This window comes from Haemaphysalis longicornis, unplaced genomic scaffold (genome assembly GCF_048455015.1).
Source record: "Haemaphysalis longicornis isolate Haplotype H1 unplaced genomic scaffold, Haemaphysalis longicornis Haplotype H1 scaffold_6, whole genome shotgun sequence".
Classification (NCBI taxonomy): domain Eukaryota; kingdom Metazoa; phylum Arthropoda; class Arachnida; order Ixodida; family Ixodidae; genus Haemaphysalis; species Haemaphysalis longicornis.
Window position 1 is genome coordinate 209,175,047 of NW_027526407.1, and position 23,593 is coordinate 209,198,639.

At 50.2% G+C, this 23,593-nt stretch overlaps 1 protein-coding gene across 2 annotated transcripts in view; it reads left to right on the top strand.

Annotated features, from left to right (window-relative positions):
* The first annotated feature begins 244 nt into the window (after nt 1-244).
* LOC144141325 (uncharacterized) overlaps nt 245-23,593 on the top strand; it is a 32,971-nt gene continuing 9,622 nt past the window's right edge. Inside the window, exons 1-4 of one of the 2 annotated variants that reach the window (XM_077672898.1) lie at nt 245-508; nt 10,842-10,989; nt 11,048-11,110; nt 20,253-20,379. In XM_077672898.1, coding sequence (XP_077529024.1) covers nt 10,884-10,989; nt 11,048-11,110; nt 20,253-20,379 — 296 coding nt within the window. In that variant the 5' untranslated portion in view covers nt 245-508; nt 10,842-10,883. The remainder of the gene's footprint in view (nt 509-10,841; nt 10,990-11,047; nt 11,111-20,252; nt 20,380-23,593) is intronic. The other variant, XM_077672899.1, reaches the window with a different exon arrangement.

A 23,593-nucleotide genomic window follows, 5' to 3' on the forward strand; every position in this document is an offset into this window, starting at 1 on the left:
CCGACAAATCGGCTTCTTTTAGCGGATATTATTTTGTTTAGCCTCTGCAACTACTTTAAGGGCTATTTCATACAATATGCAGTCATTTAAACTCGCCACAAAGCGCCACAACCAACTTTCACTCTGGCTTGTAATTGAAAACACATGGAGGGCGTCGAGGGTCGTCTGCTTTTGTACTACCCAGAGGCGTTGGCCGCTAGGGGCGCTGCCTGTCGCCAAAACTCCAGCGCAGGAGGCCTATCGCCTCGTTTTGTCCTACGTTTCGGGCGTGCGTGAAGCTGGTCTATGTGAGAAGCGGCAGTTTAAATATTCGTTCGTGCTGGTTCCTGACCGTGTCCTGACTAAGGATCAGTGTGAAAACAGCCGGCGGTATCGTGCATAGTGGAACTGGCTCCTCTCCCCACTGACGGACACGCTTCGTAGGGAGTTGTATTTTAGTGAGATAAATCTGCAGCATCGCGCAGAAGCCCGCCGGGGTGCTGACTTTCACGTGGAGCACCGGTTTCAGGTAATGTTATGTTACCCGGCGAGTGTTCATTATGTTCGCTTTCTTCTTCGTCCGGCAAGTTGGACCCGACATGTCACTTGTCGGTCTGACACGCGAGTCTGTGTCGGGCGGCCGTTTTCTTTTGCATTCGAAAGCAGGACCCCGACAGCAGTGTCGGGCCAAACACGTCGCTTGAATCAAATATTGTGGTTGGTTCATCCGACCTTATAGTACTTTTTGTTTACGCTGAAACAGCTATTGTAATAATTTGGGAAAATTTGAGTTTATTTCCCTCAGCATGGCGTGAATGTTGATCTCGCTAGACTTATCAATAAGCCAGCAGCCGTAACGTTTACGCTGTGTCTGAAGGTACGTCGGACGTACCCGCAGCATTTCTTAAAAATACGTCGGATGTACCCGCAAAATTTCTTAATGATACGTCGGACGTACCGGCAAGATTTTTTAAAGATACTTCGGACGTATCCGCGAAACTTTTTTAAGTACGTCGGTGTATTCGGTTTCACTCGGCCCAAACATGAGCGCACGTTCAGCGTTTTCTCGCGTCGACATCGCGTCGCCAGAAATGCATGGCGACGCGAGCTGAAACTCGAGCGACGCCGATGTCGGCGTAGACGCAGCGCGAGAGGGCACCGGAAAGCGAGCGGCAGCGTCCGTCTTCGCGTGGTTTGGGGTCGTTCCTTTCAGCAGAAAACAATCCATTTCTTTTTAACTTACGGTAATCGGTTGCCTTGAGACAAATTGCAAGCTATTTCTGTTCGCAAGCGCTCATCCATTTGTGGCTTGTTCGGCTTTCATCGGGGAGATCGGGGATCTGCGATAGCTTTGTTGCTGAAATAAAGAAACTCGACATTTTAATTCGTCAAATCTACAAATTAGCACCGGGACTGCCAGCCAAGACCTCCACAGAGAAACTTTTTCAGTTAGGAATTCACAACACATGGCAAGAGCTCACCGAGGCGCATAAAGCCAGCCAAATGGAGCTACTCAAGCTTACCCCGACCGGCCGAGCTACCTTGTACCGCCTCGGTTACGAGCCAAGCGTAAGACCTCAAAACCAAAAATGACGCATCCCCCATGCCTTGAGGAAATACATTATGGTTGAAAACGTCCCACGCAACATGCACACGGTTCACCACAAGGGGCGAAGGGAAGCCAGGGTCAAGGCCTTGCGAAAAGCCTACAGCAAGGACAGCTCAACAAGATACGTCGACGCTGCGAGGTACCCGGCACGAACCAAGTGGGCGTACGCAGTTAGTGTGACAAGCAGTAAAGGAGCTGAGTTGTGCTCAGCAACGGTCAATACAGATGACACCGACTCTGCGGAGGAGACAGCTGTCGTGCTTGCCACCACCACAGTACCAGATACCCAAGGCCGGGTGGCCGTCATCACCGACTCGCAAGCGGGCTGCCGTAATTTTCAAAAGGGCCGTATCTCAGTGATGGCACTTGATGTACTACATAAGGCTTCAAAAGCACGGAAAACTCCACTGGACATTTATATCATTTGGACCCCAGGTCACAAGTCCTTAGAGGGTAATGAAGCGGCCGATACCGCAGCCCGAGGCCACTCACTCCGGACTTCAACCCTCATAGGCTCTCACCACTCTGCCGACAACCACCCATCCATCCCCAAGCGCAGCAGAGACATATTAAAGCACTACAGGCTATCAAGAAGATGATACCCGCCGCCCACCGGAAGCTAACCAAAGAAAAAGCCACACAATTCCGGAGACTGCAGACAAATTCATTTCCGCACGCCACACAGTTGTCAAAATACACCCCACGCTCTTCAGCTACGACCGCAACTTCTGCTCTGGGATGCCGAACACCCTGTACCACATGGTGTGGGAATGTAAAGGCGTCACCGAACTACCTGAAGCCATCGCACCGACACAGGAGTAGTGGGAGGTCCTGCTGAGTAGCGATGTCCTGGAAAACCAGCGTGGCCTGGTGACTGACCAGGGCCATTCGAGCTGCAGCTGGCCATGGCATCCCGGACTAGGGACGCCACCCACCATGGACGACCGACAACCATCTCGCGCTCCTTTCTTCCCGTTCAAGGGGAGCAATAAACGTTTTTTTTTTCCTCCTTTCTTTTCCGGATTAGTGTATCCAGCCGATTTTCTAATGTTTTCGTGAGGTTATGTAAGGGGCTTGATATTTGATGTGGGTGGTAATGAGCGCGTCCCTGAGGCGCATTAATTCTCCTTCCTTGAGCCCTTTAATTCTGTTTGACACTCTGCTCACACTGCTGTATGATTTTGCTCACAGCTTTGTGTCCTCCGCCGTCACTTTGTATATGGAGGCCCAGAATTTTTATGGAGGGCTTGGGGTATGTGTCGTGGTTTTCGTGGCTCGGGTGTATGGTGGGGGCTTCCATCGAGGATTGTGCACTACTAAGAGTTCCGTTTTCTCCTATGTTGTGGGCTGCTCTTCCTACTGAATTCGGGGCCAATAGGTGACGGGTAAAAAGCGCAAAGGCTCATAGGTGCATTGCTTTCTCCCGCGGAGAGCCGCCACTTCCGGTTCGGGAGCTCTCCTGGCCTCCCGTACGCCGTCGGCTTTCACGCGCGTGTGTGCTTGTTGTTTATCTGTTTCCACCGGAAAAAAAACGCTTATGCATCGGGAATTTCATAAATAACAACGATTGACCTACTAGGAGTTTATCTGACAGGTAAGCACCCTGTGACAGATAAACAACACGCACGCACGCGCCTGACAGCCGCCGGCGCACGCAGACGTTCGGGAGGGCAGGAGAGATCTCGAACCGGAAGTGGCGGTAGCAGACGACGTACCCATGAGCCTTTGCGCTTTTTACCCGTCACCTATTGCAGGGTGTCCTGGACTTCCCTTATTGATCCAAAGTGTTATATCATCTGCGTAAAGGGAGAATTTTATGTACGGAATCTCGAATAATTCGCTGGACCTTCAGCATGGCAAAATTAAATAGTGCCAGTGAAAATACAGACCCTTGGGGTATGCCTTTTTGTGGGTGAGACTAGGGAGTAGTGAGATGGTCGCCAATGCCGATGGGGAGTTGCCTGTCTTGTAGGAAGACAGGCAACTCATCATCGGCATTGGCAACGCTTTCCGGACATCTCCGGTACAAAGCCTCTATGCAGAAACCAATCAATGGTCACTTAACAAACGAGAGTACTCCTTGGAAACGAAAATTCTTTCCTGCACCACTCACCCTTGTCGACAGCTGTTTTCAAAACTTCACTTTGAAACTCTCTTTACCAACAAGCCTCGGACTATTCCAACCATGCTTTTTCAGGTACCGCATTCCTAATGAAGCCCTTGACTTTTATGTAGATGATATCATGCTCGTCACCCACAGAACCGGTTATGCTCCGTGGGAATACCACAAGCCACAATGTGCCGTTTCCTTGCTGAAGTACAATAAGCACAACACACCAAAGGAACTACTGCAGCAGGAGTTCTTAGATCATCAGTTCAGGTATGCTGGATGTGGTACTTTACAGATGGTTCTAAAGGAGAAAGGCATGTGGGAGCAGCTGCAATTGTACCTTATTACGAAGAATGCCAACGGCTCAGACCTGACGCTAGTATCTTCACTGCTGAACTGCATGCCATACAGCTCGTTTTAAACAAAGTATGCTCTGAAAGGACACCCCAGTCAAACATCTCCTCTGACTCTCTCAGCGTACTAGCAGCCCTGTGTTCATGAAAGAAAACCAAAAATCCGCTTGTTCAACAAGTGCTCAACCAACTAATGGAGTGTAGCAAATAAACACCTGTTAGCGTCAGGGACCATCAAGTAAAAAACATCCCCCTCGCGAGGGGCACGATCAAATGCAGAGCATTTTTGCGGGGGGGGGGGGGGGGCGCGCCTGCAAGTCGTATGGATTACGTATTGGTTGTTGTTGTTGTAATTGTTGTCTTCCAGCGTAGACATTGTCGATGAAGTCAATGGTGAAACGTGCCGTGAACGCCCTGCCGCGGCTATGACGCAACGTGGAGCGGCTATGACGCAACGTGGCGCGGCTATGACGCAACACAATCCAACACAATCCACTTTAATCCAATCCAAGCCAATCCAATCGAATCCAATCCAATGCCCCTCGCGAGAGAGTATTATAGCGCCGAAATCGCCACCACGCGAACGCGTGATGCTGACGTCACGATCACGCCACAGATGTTAGCGACCGCAGCGCGCGCGAACGACATATGTGGTTTAAGCGCGAACCGACCGCGGCGAGAGAGCGCGATGCGAGCGCCCCACCTGTTCTTGCGCGCGAACCTAACGCTGCGCGAGAGGGTGTTGCGCACGTCCCCACCTGTTGTGCGCCCGAACCGAACGCGGCGAGAGAGGGCGTTGCGAGCGGAGAATAGGCGAGGAAGACGCGGGGGAGAGGGCGCACCTCTGGCCGACGGTTGAATGAGTCAAGGATATAAGGCACGTTCCTAACCTTCCGTTCTGTGTCGGCTTTGTGGCTCAGTTGGTAGAGCACCGTGCACCTCGCGTTCCGCCCGCAGAGTCGTAGGATCGAAACCTGGCGCCGGCAAGTATTTATATAGTGTAGGGGGAGCGATGCGGACGCGGACCACGGACGCCAACGCGGGTGACATCGTGAGTTACTGAAATGCTCTGCATTTAAAATCACCTAGACGTGAGCTTCTGTTGGGTACCGAGTAATTGACGGCAATGTAGTAATTGACGGCAATGAATAGGCAGACGCCCTCGCAGCCAAGGCAAGAGAGCTCGAGGTGACGTAAACTCCTACAGACGGAGTCTAAAATTGTCAATAACGAATAAGTGGCAGTCTGAGTGGAAAGAACTCAATGAAAACAAGCTCCACCCTGTGAAGCCGCACCTGAGAGTGGCAGAGCTGCAGACATAAAGAAAGATTTGTAGAGGTGGTGTTATGTCGCCTAAGAATTGGGCACACGTGCTTGCCCCACAACTTTCTATTGCTGGGAGAAGACCCTCCGGAATGCGAGCAATGTAGGAGGCGCCTTACAGTAGTACACATACTTGTAGAGTGTCCTAGTTGCGAAAACAAGCGTCGTGAATTTTTTTCCCACTTTTATACATTTCACATTCCACTGCACCCCGTTTTACTACTAGGTGATGAACCCCTGGTTCCCTTGGTAAAGGTTTTTAAATTTTTGAGTGCCGTCAAGCTTTTAGAGAAACTTTGATTTTACCACTTTACATCATTTTTACATGAGCCTTTCACTGTAGTGTGTTCAAACTTAATATATGACCCTGTGTCTGGCGCATTATAGCCAAATTTTGGCTGCTGCGTCAATAAAATTCAAATTCATTCATTCATTCATTCAGTGCCGCGGCGGTGTCTGGGGAAGTGGTGCTTACGATTAGGATGTTCATTTTCGTCGATGCAGACTCTGATTGTTGTGCCTTCAGGCTGGAAATTCGCCTCGCGCAAGATGCAATCCGAGAGGGCCATAACACTCACCTTGCTTAGTGGGAGGCCGTTGCGAGGCCTGGTGGCCAGCTTGTAATCGTCGGCGGGCAGCGGTGGCAAGTTCAGCTTGCGCGCTTGGCGGCTGGGGCGTAGATCCCATTTCGGAGGCGTCAAGGTGAGCGCCGGCGTAATCGCTTGTGATTTTATTTTGCGGCGTTGGGCCCGGCTTGTGACTGTGATCCAGATTGTGGGGTCATTATTCCCACCTGTAGTAGTTGTATCTTCTTGCGAACCTTGCAAATCCATTTCTTCGTCGTCTGAGATGTCTGTAGACGACCGGGGAGCTTGGGCGGCGTCCACCAGAGCCTGGGCAGACGCCATCTGAATATGCCACCAACTTTGACTATGAAGATGAAATTACTTTTATCATGATCCGCTTATACTATCAACTGAAAACCAAGAAATCCGACACCACAGAACAGTGCAAAATAATTGAGAAAGTGCATTCATCGGCCAACTTCGTGGAGTTTTTTACATTGACTGAACGGTGTTATGGCCAACATGATTTGAAATACCCTGATGAAAAGGCTTTGACGACAGGAACTACGCATCTGTCAAATGTCCTGACCCAAGCAGACAGTGAGACGATGACCTGCTCTTTGACAGAAAGGGACGTTCAGACAAAAAATAGCAGGGTTTTGTGTTCCCTTCAAGAGTTCTCGGAAAAGAACCCGATTGAGACAGGCTCTCCACCTACTGGCGTAACAGTGGAACACTCGTCGTATTCCTTATGTGTGCCGACTAAACCGATGGACACTTTTCCTCGGAAAAAGAAACGACAAGATAAAAGAGGAATATTTGTCATAAGCAGGAAAGCGATGCCCGAAACTGATGATAGAGACACTGAAATGTTCCGGAGACATCCTAATGGCGAATTCCATTGGGCGAACAGGAGCAAGTGGAGCGAGCAGCCAGAGCAGCACACGGGAGTAACGGGGGCGTGTGCTTTCGTTCCGCGAATGAAACATTCGCGCTGCTCCGGGAGCAGTGAAAAGAGGGGGAGGGCGAGATGTCAAGAGTCATGTGACCAAACGTTTCCCGCGCTCGCTTCCCGGAGCATATCGCGCGCTCGGGATGTACGCACGCAGTTATTCCTCGCCAGTTTTGCCGGTGGTTTTGTGTCTGCCTTCCGCATGGCGACGAATGAAGAAGCCAAGCGGATGTTCATGTTCATGATAAAGGGGTCACCATCGTGTCTCCCAAAAATTAGCTACGAACGATAACAGCGTCCACCGTCTTTTCCAGATACGACTCTACCTTCGGTCGCTGCTCCGGCGGGGTGAACAGGTGCTCGAAATAAACTCATGCAATGTCAAATCATCGTCGTCGTCGCTGCTGCTGCTGTCCGATGATGAGCTTGCGCTTGAATATGTGGTGCTTTCATCATATAAAAGTAGCAGCAATTCCTTGTCCAGACGGCCGCGCTTAGCTGCTGCCGTGCGCACTGAGCGACTACCGCGGCTGCTGGATTCCGTCATTTTTCCTCCGCCACCCTGGGATAAAACCAGAAGTGACGCAAAAGAAGTCATGTGACTTCCTCGGCGTTCCCTGTTACTCCGCCGCTGGCGACGGAGCACCGAGAACTGCTCTCGGCTGCTCTCGGCGCCAAAAAAGTGCTCCTCATCGACCAATGAAACACAACGCCCCTGCTCCTGCCCGACCACTGGAAGACGCCATAACTCGCGAGAGCACTTTGGGTGCAGTTAGAAGTGCTCGTGTTCGCCCAATGGAAAGCGCTATAAGATTGATTGATTGATTGATTGTAGGGTTTAACGCGCCGACGCAACGCAGGCGATGAGGCGCGCCGTAGTGGAGGGCTCCGGATTAATTTTGACCACCTGGGGATCTTTAACGTGCGCCGAAATCTCGTACACACGGGCATTTTTGCTTTTGGCCTCCATAAGCGCTATAAGAAGATTGCCCCTACGCGAACACGACGCATTCTAGAGACAACAGTAGACGGCAGACATCATCCGAAGGTAAAAAAAGCATTTGGCAGCAGTCGAACTGCGACACTACAGAGACTGAGAAAGGACTGGCAGCATTCCAGACACTGTTTTCAGGGCGCAGTGAAAAAACCCGAAGAGCTTACATCAGGGTACAAGACCGTTCAAGACGGGCTTCGAATTTCGACATGGCTACGTGGACTGCGCCGACAGACTCGGCGCTTGCTCAGAAAACGGCCACACCGAGTGTTTCGCCGTCGGACTGCCACACTGTATCGAACTGGAATGAACCTATGTACTCAACGGACACGGACTGACAGGAGGTTCTTTGTGGCCGGGGAAGATGTAGAAACTTTCTAATCATCATCGCGGCACCGATGCGAATATCATCATCGGGGCCCGTAATCTCTCGTGAGCAGCTATAGCTCGAGCTGCTTCATCTTTCTCCATCCGCCATCTTGATAATAGAACACCACCGCATCACCGGGACGTCCCGGGTTTTGGCACCAAAATATAGAATAAAAGGAGAGACCAATAGCCGCGACGTCCCGGTGATGCGGTGGTGTTCTATAGACGCTTTGCAAAAGGGCGGACAACACTGAGAATTCAGCGGTGGTAACACTGGTGGTAAAAGCGACGACGCCATTAGAATGGAAGCAGGTCGTAGCAACGCCGTGGCGGTGGCGCGTTTTCGCCCACGGCTTCACGAGTCTGTTGCCCCACGACGCGTATGCAATTACGTGGACGGTGGACGGTAGCTACTCCATAGAAACTCTGTGCTCGCAGCCTTTTCGCTTCCTTTCTAATGGCGGCGCAGCGGGTGCGCAGTGTTGCCAGAGTGGCTTGCTGCTTTTCCGCCAACGATTTGGCCATTTTGCAAAGGGTCTATTGAAGATGGCGGATGGAGAAAGATGAAGCAGCTCGAGCTATAGCTGCTCACGAGAGATTACGGGCCCCGATGATGATATTCGCATCGGTGCCGCGATGATGATTAGAAAGTTTCTACACCATCTCCTGCGGCGAGGTAGCCGATGTCGTGGCAATGCCTGGCCGCTAGCTTGTTAGGGTTAGAAAATTTCCGCCGCTTAGAAACTTGATCTTGCCGTAAAATGAATAATGTGGTACCTACGGCTTCAAGCTTGATGTTGTCGCGCTCCTGGTGGCTTCACGAACACGATATGTGAGTGTTGAATCCGGTTCGAATGGGATTTGTCCGCGGAAGTTTGCCTTTGTTTGGAGAGCCGTGTGGGGCCTGTCTGAGTAGCTTGCTGCCAGGTGGTGCCGATTCGAAAGACAGCCAAGGGAACAAAAAAAAAAAAAAAGGAGCACGGCAGATAGAAACGAATAAACGGAGAGAAAAATGGAATCTAAAACGTCGTTAGAAATGCACAGGGTTGAAAAATTGGGCATCAGAAAGGAGAATTTCTGCGATAATTGTAGGGGCAGTGCTTTGCTTTTTGAGGATAGAGCAGGTTGCTTGTGTACTAAGAGCTTTGTGGGAAAGTATGCAGAAAATATTGAGTGTGCTTGGTCTGCAGGAAATAAACAGAAACTATGCGGCACATTTTGAAGAGGGAAATATCTTGCTTCCAGAAAGAAGCCCTGGGACTTAAGGGTAGAACAGCGAGAGTTAACTTCAAGGCTGTCGAGGCGACTAAAACAAGATTAGAATGCTGGTGCTCGAAAAGCAGAGGCGGGAATAATGCCTAGGACTAGCTACCACCTGCAACTGGAAAACGCTATTTGTGCCTGCCCTCCGAGCAGCGCTAGTATTAAGCTAAGAGCATAAAACAGATATTTTAATTTTTTCTTGGCATCACCTCGTTCCAAAAGGGTACCACTAGCAGTCAATTAAAATTTGTTCTCAGAGAAAGCCTCTCCCCGACGCGTGCCTCCCCACACCCGTTCATCGGCTCCTTGCCTCCTCCTCCCTTCACACTTCTTGGCTTCTCTCCATTTTGCGGCGCCAAGTTTTGAGCGACGGCTGGAACTTAAGCCTAAAAAGCTCCGCTGAGAAATCTGCAGAAATTCAGAGAATCATTACTGCGCAGCACTCTTACGCCGCTTGCCTTTATTGTGATCTTTCACACCCAGATTTTCTAATGGATAGAAAAAAACTTGGGTTCTTTTGGTATTTTAAAAAGTTCTTTGCTTCCCTTTGTCCATAATTTATATTTACGTTTTGTAGCATTGAATGGGTTATTCCGCCAAATATGAATTTTTGTGCAAATGCAGGGCGTTACAGGGTTCGCCTGTTTTGGTGTTTTTTGTTCGTTTTTCCAAACTGCTTTTCCTGGCCTATTTATTTCAGTCAGATGTGTAAGATGCACAATTTTTATTTGGTTAGATTTTTTTTCTATTTTTGTGTGTTTAAAGTGAGTAAAGGGAAACTAAACAAGTCTGAAAGATAAATAGCTCTAAACACACTTTGGCATTTTTTACTCATATGTAAAAAGGGGTCGTTGAGACGTGTCTGTAGTAGTAGTAATAAATGTTTATTTGGAGTAAGGGTGGAAATGGTCATCCTCCCAAGTTCAGTCTCAGCTGGCGTTTTTCTTGTGCGGAACAAAATTTTCTCACTTACAACACAAAGGAGCGGGGTAGAAAAGGAAGCACACACAGTACAAATCTAATCCTAATCTCTAGTCTTTGTTTTCTTGCCCGCAGTTCCACATCTTTTGTGCTGTGTTACGTGTGTCATTTCTAATGTGAAACGACGCCAAATTTTCATATTTAACCCAGGTTTCGCACGGAATTTTGTAGCAAAAAAAGGCTGACCTTTGCAACCATGTTACTGGTTGCAAAGATTTGTCTTAGGGGGCGAATTCTGTGCATGTTGTTTTCTGCAGGCAGGTAAACTGGATAGGGGCTGAATACTGGCAGTCTTGACACTTCTGTGTGAACTCTCTCTGGTGGTTGGGTTTTTCCTTTCAGAAGACAAAACCAGCAGCAAGCATTCCAGGTGCAACATTTTCGATGCCGAGAAGCTGCTTTGGGGCGGCAATGTCTATGGGTGCAGCTCGCAGCTGGCGCGCGTTCTACAGTCAAAACACACAGGCTGCCGTGACCACCAGTGCCAGAGGTACCGTCTCTATCCTTTCTAACTGGTAGACGTCACTGAATGTGCATTTCCTTTTCAGGTACGCAGTGCGGTCTGGCCTTGATTGTCAGCACAAGCTCCCAAACAGAGGAGCAATTTCCAGGTGGGAATTGTGCCCTTGTTTTCGTGGATAAGCATTGCAGTACGGAACAGTCAACACACCTAAAAAGAAATTCGTGTTGCGGCATTCACTTTCAGCAATCTCTTGCGCAATTTCATTTCATTTATTGCATCCTTAAAGGCCCGAGGGCATTACATAAGGGGTGGGGCAATAAATATTCTGTGAGCGTGTACAATTCAATGTGAACAGTAAACGCGCATATGATAGTTTGGTCAACAATGACATCAAAGCAAACAACAAAAAAAACCCCGCTTGAACTGGGAATTACAGGTTGAAGAGCAGAAACAACTTGGCAAAAATATGTGCTAGAATATATCTACAGTCACGGTTATTAGCAAGCACCCCAGAGCGTAACCATAACCAGCGACGGCACGCAAATCATACCGACAGAACAAATCCGGATCCTTGGACTGTTACTTAGGGGAGGCGGGAAGGCCTCGGTCGCCGTTACCAAGATCAAGCACTCGATGGAACAGATCGCACGCATGATGCGTAGAGTTGCGAACCGCAACCGCGGACTGAAAGAAGAAGACGCCCTGCGGCTAGTGCAGGCGTTCGTCGTGTCCCGCGTAACGTACTCCGCCCCGTACCTCCGGCTAACAAAGGCGGACAGGGAAGCGCTGGACACGGCGATGTGTAAGGCCACCTGATGGACATGGCACCCTCAACACCAAAGCACACTTCTCCAGCCAGAGAGTCCGCCTGAGGAGGACAGAACACGGAAGAGCCGTCGTACACAAGATTGGATGGCAGATTGAACCACCGACGGAAGAGGCACCACTCCCCGAGGGATGGTGTGACTCCATCACAACAAAACCGTTACCGCGCAACATGACAGCAGAATGGCGCGGGCCAGAGCCCTGGCCCGGAAGCTGGAGGAGGACCCCTGGGTCCTGTACGTGGACGCCTGGCTCTCACAACACGGAACAAAGGCCGTGGTGGCCGTAACGGACATAGACGAACTGAAGACCTGCGCGTCGGTGAAGACTACGTACCAGACCGCGTGGCAGAAGAGGTAGCCATAGCGCTGGCCCTAGCCATGCCGGAGGTCACGACGGTGGTTACCGACTCCAAGAAAGCGTACGCAAGCTATCGAAAGGGGATAGTCTCTCTGTGGCAGCAACTATACTGGTGGAACATCCCCCAACAGTGGGGCGAGTCGCCGAGCTCGTGTGGGTCCCAGCTCACTCGCTCGTGGAAGGCTACGTCACCGCCGACCACTGTGCCCGAGAACTAGTCATCCGGGCCGAGGAAGAGCAACCGCACCCCGTCACGAGCTATAAGGAGATAGTCCGCCTATACAAAGAAAGTAGAACGAAGCTTCCGAAGCTGCACAAGCAGCTAAGCAGACGACACTGCGCCGCTTACAGGCAGGGTCGCTCGCACACCCAGCGCATCTGCACAAAATGTACCCGGCAGAACATGAGAACACATGCCCGTTCTGCAAGGGAGACGGCACTCTCACGCACATAATTGGGGAGTGCACAAAGCTCAAAACACCCCCTACACCCTTACCCCCTCCCCCTACACTTTTACCTCCTCCCCCCTCCCCCTCGAGCGATGGGAGACCTTACTGTCCAGCTCTAACCTCGCCATTCAGCAACAGCTGGTGGCTCGAGAAGAAGAATTACTGGACACATAGGGGTCCCGCGAATAGGGAACCACCCTCTCTGGTGCCTGCGCACACCGTTCTTTATTCGAAGCTCAGTAAAAGTTGTTCAATCAATCAATGGGTGGAGTCAAAGTGGGATTGCAGCTTTACGCGCAGTGATGCGCGGTCAGGTGTGACAACAATGGTGAGGTGGTTCCAAAGGGGAAAATGAGTCGTTCATTGCGGATGTACGGCCGTTGATTCGTGCAATGGGGTTGGAATGGTTAATGCGGGAAGTTCTCTTTGGGGGCCTGAAAAGTTCGTTTCTTGGTTGTGTGGGCGGAAGGAGAAACTGTGGAGGAGGCGTAGGCGGGAGCGTCACGTGAGAGATTGACTGCTTTAGGGTGGTGACGCTGATTTCCTTAGAGAACTGTGAGATTATAAAGCGAGCTACGCGGTTTTGGATTGATTCTAGTTCGTTAGTGAGATGTACCTGGGATAGGTTCCAAATGGACGATGGGTATTCGAGCTTTGGGCGTACATATGTTAGGTATGCTAGTTTTTAACGCGATAGCGCCATTAGGCTCATTTTCGTTTCACCTAGCGTCACTAAATAAAGGCTTTTAGAGTATCGGCACTCTTTTCTCTCATTGTTATGTGCCGCCAGGATTTTCATTGGTCGGTCGGCACCACGTGATATTTGTTTACATATGGGCGCAGCCATTTTGTTTCTGAGGGCCTCTCCCCTCTTTCTCTCTTTGCTGTGCAGACGCTAGAGCGGCCGGTCGCACCCTGCCCGTCACAACTGGAGGCGGTTTCGCTGGGAGAGATGGCAACACTGCAAGCCAAAAACAAAATGGCCCCCAGATGCTCCCGGGTGCACGAAGTGGCGGTATTCATAAGCATAGCTTATTTAGTGACGCTAGTTTCACCCGTGGCTCCTAGCCGTCTGCTATCAGCCGTGCTCATCAGGCGTCCACGGAAATGCGTCACCGCTGCCACCCGCAAGCAACGACTAAGAAAGAAAGATTCAAGGGCTCCGCTGAATCTGTAATATGGCAAAACGACAACTGAAGGTTGCAAAGGAGGACAGTGATACAACGTCGGATATGAAAGAAGGGTGCGCGTTACCACCAGGTGCCACGCCTGCGCGATGAAGTTTGTTCTAGCCCAGTCAATGGTAGCATGCCCGGCAGACACGGTCGGCAGCCGTGCCCTCAACACCAAAGTGTGTTAAGGGCACAAAGTGTGTTTCCACCAGAAGATCAAAATTCGCCGAAGCGACAGGTGGGCCACAAGGCACGCCGTGGTTAGTGGAAGTCTCCGGAATCATTTAGACCCCTTCGGGATCCTTAACATGAGCGGCGCCGAAATCTCGCCACACTCGTGTTTTACCTTTTCTGCGTCCATTTGGAGAACAGCTGCCACAGCGGGGAATCGAACCCGCGTCCTTGGGCTTAGCAGCGCAACGCCTTACCCTCTGAGCCACCGCGGCGTGTTTTCCACCAGGACTTATGCCGGAACCAGCATTGGCCGACCTAATTAAAACCGGGGGCAAAGGATTAGCGCTTGCTTCTGAGAAATCAAGGTAGGTATATATTATAAGCAGAAAATACTAAAATAAGGCCGGCTATATAGCGTCTAACCACATAAGTTCTCAAGATACTTTTCAATATACCCATGGTTCTGTCTCTGCTGCAAGCTCGGTTTGGTAAGCGACAGATGGCGCCACGCAGCCAAGTTAAGAATCACCCTAAAATAGGTACGGATGTCCTCTTAGAGAAGAGTCACGTAAGAATGCTCGGCGTGGCTCTAGAGACAAGCGGTAGTGCCAAACCCACAATTGCCAAAAACAGAAAATCTTTACACGATTGCCCACAATCAAAACTCCCAACCAAAGGCACATCAATAAAGAAATAAAAATAAACGATAAGGCTCATGCAACCACTGATCGTGACCCGAATATTGCATAGCCTACTCAACCACAAATGTACCCGCACCAAAAAAAGGAAAAAAAAAACACCATCATCGGGGCACCATATTGATTGATTCATTGTAGGTGAACGCCCCGACGCAACGCATGCGATGAGGCGCGCTGTAGTGAAGGGCTCTGGATTAATTTTGACCACCTGGGGATTTTAACGTGCGCCGAAATCTCGAACACGCGGGCGTTTTCGCTTCTCGCCTCCATCGAAAAAGCTGTCGCCGCGGATGGCAATAAGATTTACAATCACAGTGATAGGGAAGCGACGCTCACTCTGCTTTTGCCGAAATATCAAGAACTCTCCTTATATAGCATATAGGGCAGTCCTCAACCTCGCGATTATGACCGTGAGACGAACTAACAAAGAGTGGACCACCAGGCTAACAGAATGGACATGCATAGACGGGTCTAGAAGAAGGGGAAGGCCATATACTCGATGGAGGGATGAAAGAACAGTATTCGGCTCAAAGAACAGACTCGGGAAGCGCAGGACAAGAGCCCTTCGCGCTGCAGTCATCCTAAATAGGATGTTGGTCATAATTACGATGAATAGGTCCTCTCTCCTAGCACCTCTCCTAGCACCTAACCACTCCGTGTCTTCGTAATGCATTTTAAGAAATCGGAGCAACCACTCTCCTAGCACCAAGAAAGTGGATGGAAAAACAAAATCTGTAGGGGCCATCGTATAGAAGTCAGGCACGCCCCCTCCCCGGTTTCAAAAAAAATACTGCACGCATTAAGCCATGCACCGCTTGAGCAACCCCCCATAAAATCTCTCCTATAAGTGCTTCACTAAGTAAGTGCGGTACTTCAGTAAGTAAGTGCTATCCTCTTCAGTAAGTGCTGCGGTGAACACTGTGCCTCTATCGATTATGACGACTGATGGGGCGCCGTGACGGAGCACAATGTTATGGACAAAAAAATCTGGCAATTTCGGCCGATGGTCCTTTGGGCAATGCTTTGGTTTTGGAATAACGGGTAAGATAGTCAGTAGCGACTACAATCCACCGATTCCCAGCTGATGACGTAGATAATGGCCCTGGTAAATCCATGCGAAGTGGTTAAATGGCCTGCTTGGTGGATCAACAGGCTGAAGGAAACCAGCTGGTTTAGTGGGTTGTGTCTTTCGCCGCCGACAGCCACGGCATGTTTTGACGTGCGCTTGACTGTCGGAGCCAACTCTGGCTAGTAGTACTTCTGACGAAGCCTTGCGAGTGTGCGGGTGAAACCCAGATGCCACGACAAAGGGTCGTCGTGGGAGGCGTGTAGGATGTCATCACGTAGCGCTGTTGGCACAAGAAGGTGGGTGGCTGGTGTAGGGTCAAATCCTTTTTTGTAAAGGACTCCGTTGTGCAGCACAAATGACCACAACAAGCGCTGGAAGAGCCGTGGAGGACGCGAGCTGTGACCTTCGAGGATCTCAATGAGCGGCAGAAGTTCTGGGTCCTTCTGTTTTTCGGCGAGGACTGATGGTCCCAACGCTCCTAGAAAGGGTTATCGTCTTCCTGGTCAGCAGTAACCCGCTCCATGGGGGCTCGTGATAGGCAGTAAGCGTCGGTGTGACGTATTCCGGACCGTCACTTCAAACTCTTGGAGCTCCGGCTCCACCGCGCGAGACGTCCTGACGAATCTTTTAGTTTGGCAAGCCAACACAGACAGTGGTGGTCACTGACCACTCGAAATGCCCTGCCGTATAAGTACGGGCGGAATTTTGTGACTGCACATATCACGGCCAAGTACTCCTTTTCGGTCGGGGAATAGTTTGCCTCATCGTATGATAACGTGCGACTTGCGTAAGCGTTCAGCAGCATCCTGCCCCTGTTCTAGGACTGCACTGACACCGACGTTACTCGCATCGGTGTGAAGTTCGGTGCCAGCGTTTTCGTCAGTGTCCTAAGATAGCGGCTCTTTGCAGGCGCGCCTTCAGCTCATCTAAAGCTTTGTTCTGCTCTGGGCCCCAAACAAATGGCACGTCGTACTTTGTCAGATGAGTGAGGGGCTCGGCTATCTTGGAGAAATTATCCACGAAGCGCCGGTAGTAAGCGCAGAGGCTCAAAAATCAGTGCACGGCACGCTTGTCAGCGGGCGTCGGGAATGCGCTCACCCTGGCCGGGGCTGACACCCTCAGGACTGACCATGTGGCCGAGGAACTTGAGCTGTTGAAACGCGAAATGACATTTTTCCGGTTTGAGCGACAGTCCCGCTGAACGGATCGTGTTCAACACATGTCTTCGACGAACATCTAGTCGAAGGTTTGGAGGAAAATTACGTCATCCAAGTAAATAAGGCAAAACTGCCGTTTCAGGTCCGACAGTACACTGTCCATCATTCTTTGGAAAAGTCGCATTTGCAGAGCGGAGACCAAACGAGAGCATCTTGAACTCGTATAACCCATCTGGAATGATAAAGGCAGTCTTTTCGCGGTCGCACTCATCAACTTTGATCTGCCAATACCCGCTCCGTAAGTCGATGGAGAAGTAGTACCTGGCTTGGCGTAGTCGGTCTATAGTCGTAAATCCGAAGCAGAGGGTAAACGTCTCTTTTCGTAATTTTGTTTAAGCTCCACTAGTCCACGCAAAATGGGAGGGGCCCTCTTTTTTTGCCACCAGAACCACGGGTGACGCCCATGGACTCGTCGATGGTTGTATAACGTCGTCTTGCAACATTTCTTGGACCTGGCGAAGTATTGCATCTCGCTCTTTTGTGGAGACCCTGTATGGATGTTGACGAACACGTCTTTGCCCTTCCCCGGTCACAATGGGGTGCTTACGGACTGCCGTCTGTCGGACCTTCGACGAATGAGTAAAACAGTCACGAAAAGAAGCGATAGTGCTGTGGAGTTTGCGCTTTTGGTCTGCCGATAGGTCTGGGTTAACCTCTACATTAATGCCTAGGTTGGAAGCGGCTGAGGGGTTGCCGTTGTCGAGGTGTGCTGCTGACCATTTTTCTCCATCGCAAAGATCGAACGTTGTCCGGTACAGTCATGCACTTTGTGCGTTAACGAACTGGGCTATCAGAATTTTTGGTCCGGTGGTCGCGGAGCTCCACAAGTCCTCCAGCTACGGAAACTTGCCAGTCTAGTAAGAGGGACACGTTGCCTTCAGCGATCCCATCCCGCAGGTGGCGTCGCTTTCACATTCTACTGTGACAAACAGGCTAGCTTAGGGCGGTACTGTTACGTACTCGTCGCAAATGCGTAATGCTGCCTTGGGTGGTTCCCCCTCGTTTCGGACAGCTCCTTGGGTCGAGAACGTCACGAGTAACACTCGAAGATCAATAATTGCGTCGTACTCATGAAGGAAGTCTAATCCCAATATTAGCTGCTTAAAACATTCCCGCAGCACTAGGAAGCATCCAGAGAAATGCACGCCACATATCTGGATCCTGGCCGTGCATAGGCCGATCGGCGTTACCAGATGGCCACCAGCCGTACGGATCTATGGATCGTGCCATGGTGTTGTTACTTTCTTCAGTTTGGTGGCTAGCTCGGAGAAATCGGCGCCGGTATCCACCAAAGCCGTCACAAGATGACTATCGACCATAACCGCAAAATCGGCCGAAACTATTTACTGTCGTGATGGCGCGTCGACGGAGCTGGTTGGGTCAAGTCGTCGGTGGGGACCGCTGAGGTCGAGTCGGGTTCTGAACAGGCTCCGGTGAAGTCGTCGGTATGGATCGTTGATGTCGAGTCGGGTTGTGAGCGGGTTCGTGAGGTACGTGGAGGATGTTGACCTTTCTGAGCGGCGGCGGTCCGACCTCCCGAGGACGCCGTCTTTAGTTTCCCCGGTTAGGACTGGGGTTTCGGCCGCTGGTCGTCCCCGAGGAGAATGGACGTGTAGGTGACGTGAAGCGTCGGGGCGAGGGTGACCGAGACTCACAGCGTTGCGCGGGCGGCGAAGGGCGCAGGTGGGCGGCCAGGTACTCTTAAATGTCGTGGGGATGTTCACCGCAGCGCGGTCGTGGAGTATCTGGTGAAAACCCCCGTATGCCCATCCTGTGATTAGGTCAATGGCGAAGAACATGTCCGGCTTCTCCGCAGTGATAACATAGAGGCCTGTTCGCCCTGCGCCATATGGTAGCCTTCCTTGCCTAATGGCTTTGTTCAGTTCGCGGAGCACCATCGGAATACCGCAATAGCTGCGTCGGCTGTGGTTGTGTGTACGGGAATGTGGGGGCAGTCGGGCGTGGCACGTCAGTGAACGCTATGACGTGGGGAGCTGCTTCATAATACGGAGCAGGGGTGCTCTGCGATGACGTAGAGGTTTGCATCACCTGCCGAATCTCGTCGCGGACAACGTCAGAAATAGCGACGACAGTTGGCTAGTAACCAGCGACGGGGAGCTTCTGCAACTCCTCCCGTACGATGCTTCTCATGATCTGTCGGAGATCTGCCGTCCTGCAATTACCCGTGGACAGTGAATGGCAGTTCGCAGTTGCCGGGTCAATGTGCCAACAGTACTGGCGAAAGCGCTGCTGCAGTGCGTGCTCCACCGTGATCGCTTCCCGGGCGAAATCAGCTACGGTGCCAGGTGGATCACGCACAAGCCCCGCCAACCCCTGTTCCTTTACGCCGCGCATTAAATAGCGCGCCTTCCTTTCTTCGGGCATGTTAGGATCGGCTCGCCTAAATAGTCGACACATGTCTTTAACGAACATGGCAACCGACTCATTCGGCTCCTGCACTCCCGCCTGGAGAGCGAGCTCAGCCTTATCTTTCCGCTCGCTGTCACCGTAGGTGGTGAGCAGCTCCCTCCGAAATTCGGGCCACGTTGTCATAGAAGCTTCATGGTTTCCGAACCACGTCCTGGCGTTCTCTTCGAGAGCATAATACACATGCTTCAGCTTCTGCACGTCGTCCCACTCGTTGAACGCCACCACACGTTCGAATTTGTACTTGCAACTTTTAAATTCTAAACTGCTTCACTTTCCCTTTAACATTAAAGACTATGATTGCCCTGGGCACATTCAAGTTGAACTACCGTAAAATCCCGAGAGATAGCCCACCTAAGATCGAGAGCAAATCGATTGGAAATGTGACGTGGGCTAACTTTCGGTGTGCAGTAACAAAAGTTGAGAAATGTATCGCAGCCAAAGAACGAACACGCGTTTATTAGCACTGTATTCATTCGTCGTAAAAACAGTCGAACGAACAGTCGCTCTCACTGTCAAACAAAAGGTCGACCACCTCTTCACGCACGGAGGTCGGCGCGGTTGGCAGGCAGAACAAGGAGGTATCGCCGAAACGAGCCGCTCATGAAGCTCCGGGTCTTCTGATCCATCGAGGGCTGTTGATATACCCCACCTTTTCAGGTTCCTGTGACCTGTGACCTGTTATCTCACTCTACCCACGCTAGCTAACCTCGTTTCCGCGGGCGTCATCCCCGGCTGGGATGATGCTATTGTCAGGGGTGGGTTATCTTTCGGGGGTGGGGCATCTCTCGGGATTTTACGGTAAGGGCAAACACGCTTCGTTCATTCAAGTACAGAGATTGCGCAATGATTCGAACAACACTGATTGCCTTTGGTTGCTCTTGCCTTTGATTTTTCAGTTCTGGAGCTGGACGACGCACAAACGGGTGTCTCGAAGAAATCCCCTGCTTTGCAACATGGTGCAGACGTTTTGGCGAAGGCTGAGCCTCACAGCTGCTCGTGCCGGCTAATTTCTGGCAATACAGGGTGGGTTAGGTAGTAATGCTTGCAGTGCTCTCATTTGTGGAACATAGACACCGCCCAGAGCCCATGCTTAAACCTGTGAGCAATATTGCAAAGTGCAAGCAATCTGATCAGGCTAACCCAGTAGAGTGTGCTTCTGTAAACATGGAAATGAAGCCGGTAGCACGAACCTGTGAACCACCGCAGGTTGTACCCGTGCACATAATGCGGACGTGACTATTATAGCATTTACAGCTTCCAAACGCCAAAATTGGATAAGGGCTTCATCAACATATAGTGCGCTTTAATGGGACATAGCGAACTTCATGACATTGTTAAAACTATAGCAAGGGAGTTAGATGTTTTTCTGTACTTTTTCCTAGTATGGTACTGAAATAATAGAAAGTACTCTAAGTACTTTTTGGGGACTTTTGTAGAAAATATTGCACGTTGTCTTTAAGAGAGCGTGGCAAAACACGTGAAGCATGGAATTTGGGCTTGCTTGAAGCCAGTCCGTGAAATCCCGTTTTTGTTCGCCGCCACTTTTGCGGTCAGACGCAGCCTGCCAGTATTTACGGCAGCGTGGGAGGCACGTTTGTGTTCAAGCTGAAAGCCTGTTCAATTCTGGGGTGCATTCAGCCCTGAAAGATGCTTGTGCAGTAGCAAGAAAAAGGGCCGTGCTTGCGCTTTTACCAACCAGACATTCGTTGGCGAAGGCACAAGCACGGCTTGTGCCTTGTGCTTGCTGGCGGAGTCGTAATGCTGTTTGCAGCTAGCATGGCTTTTGAAAACAGGTCATTGCTTTCGCAACCTTGACATTTTGTCTAGCTTGGATGTCATGTGGTTCTTCTTTGAGGGGGCAAGGGTTAGAGACACAGCAGTCATGGCATGACAAAGTCTGGCAATCATTCCAGAGGGAACACAGGCCAACACCAAGCAGCGCAGCCTGTGTGCTTCAAAACCTGATGTGGATGACAGCTTAATTTACCTCAGGGCGTCTGCAAGAAAAAAAAACCCGTCATGCTCTGTCTTAAGTACTCGTGGGAGCGTCTCAATAGCTTGCTGTACTTGTAAGCATTAGAAAAAAGCAGCATTTTATTATAGCTGCGTATAGATCTACTTCATCAGTAAATGGCAGTTAGACAATTTAGAAGCACAGCAGTTTCTTTTAGAAAATTCGAATGTTTGCATAACCCTGCTTTTTTTGTTTAGTGAAAGGAAGTGAAAAGACTTGTATATGCATGTTTGGAGGACAAGTAATTGTGCTCCAAAATCTCCTACACTTGCGAAGTCCCCCAAAAATACGTTATCTACTTAATCCTCCGTGATTAGTTTTGACCTTCCTGTCATCGTAACCTGACATATTTAAAGATGAATGACGTTGTCTTTCCCTCGATACAATTACCCATATTTGAGGGTGCGCTTATTGCGAACCGTGTCCTTGCCCACTCTTTTTGACTGCAGTATTGTTCAAACATGGGAGCCTTGTCGTGTGACTTCGAATATTAATATCATCATGTAGCTGCAAAATGAAGTCATGGGAATGTTACTGCCAGGGCCAAGTCTGGCATCAAACACTAAGTGGAAATTGCAATGTGGAGTGAAGATAACAGAAGCAGGAAATTTATTAACCTATGTCTTCTGCTTTGGTGGTTCCTGTTTTGTATATGCACAGTTACCATGTCATCACCACATGCTTTTTTTCTTTCAAATTCCTGCGTAACTGATGCGCTCGAACTAAGAAGCGTTCAGAATGATGGGACAGTGATGGTTATGACTAAACACCTCTCCTTTCAGTCGAGGTGTCAACTTACAGCTTTATAAGATTCTTATTAACACTCACTGAACTTGCTATATTTTTTCTGAGACTAGGTTCCCTTCCTGAATGAAAGTTTATTGAATGAGTTGTAGTAGACATGCACTTTACGGAAATTTTTTGCAAGGCTCTGCGTACATTCTCTTTACATATGTGATGCCTCGCCAAAGATGTGTACGTGTGTTAGTCCACCCCGCACCGGGTACCTTGAGTAATCTTGGTGACGGCATGTGCGACACCGCAGACCCCGAGCCCCCAAACATAAGCTGGAACCAACCGTGGGGATGTGTTGTAAAGGGAAGGGAAGGAACCTCAAACGGTGGCCGTTGGAGCCCAGGTCAAGCTCTAGCGGATGGGCTCCCTGTCGGTTTACCAGGCAGGGAGCTCCGGGACCTCTCGAGAAGAAAGTACCCCAGTTCCCTGCTGTATACTATGGTGTATGGTATATTCTAAACCCCCAACCAAACGATCGAGCCCTGAAGAGGGCTCACACCGAAGTAACTGCTTTCCCAACACTTTCTGCTCAATTGTTTACAAGACCTGACAATTTCCCTCGTTTTCTGCTAATACAGTCCTTTGAGAAAGATGCACCATTCAACAGTAAATCAGTCTTTTTCGTAGCTAAGTTCATAGAGAGTACAAAGCAAAGAAGCTAACATCAGGTGACATTCTCGTTGAAGTGCAAACTAAAGAACAATCCACTAAACTATTGAATCAGACTGAGATGCATGATTTCAAAGTATCTGTCACTCCACACCGAAGCTTAAACAGCTAGCGAGGTGTACTTTCTAAACCTGACCTCTTTAGAGAGACCGATTGTGACATCCTAGATGGCATGCGTGGCCAAGGGGTTACTGCAGTGGGGAGAATAATGATAAGGCGTGCTGGAAATGAAATATCCACAAAGCATGTGATTCTAACTTTTGATCGGAGCACTCCTCCCCACTCAGTCACTGCAGGATTCTTGCATTGCGAAGTCCGGCCATAAATCCGCAGCCCATGCCGATGTTTCAAGTGCCAACGGTATGAGCACAGTACCTTCTTCCGTGGACGTCTGACGTGCGCCAAGTGTGCAGCGCACGATCACTCATCCGAAAACTGTAAATCTGATCAGCTTAAATGTGTCAACTGTGAACAACCGCATGCAGTGTATTCCCGAACATGTGAAAAAATTCAAAGCAGAAAAGCAAATAACCAACCTCAAAGTAACACTAAACATGACCTACCAGGAAGGGTGGAGAAAACATGCCATGTTTTCTCCTAGGTATGCCAACGCGGCTCGCCGGGGTTCAGAGCCGCGTCTGGTGTTGGTGGTGACCCAGTACAGCAGAGCTCACCCCTCGCTGTGCTGCCCTTGGCAGCCCAAAACGTCGTCACGCTGCCTGTGACTGCAGCAGCAGTGGCGACAAAGACTGCTGGAGA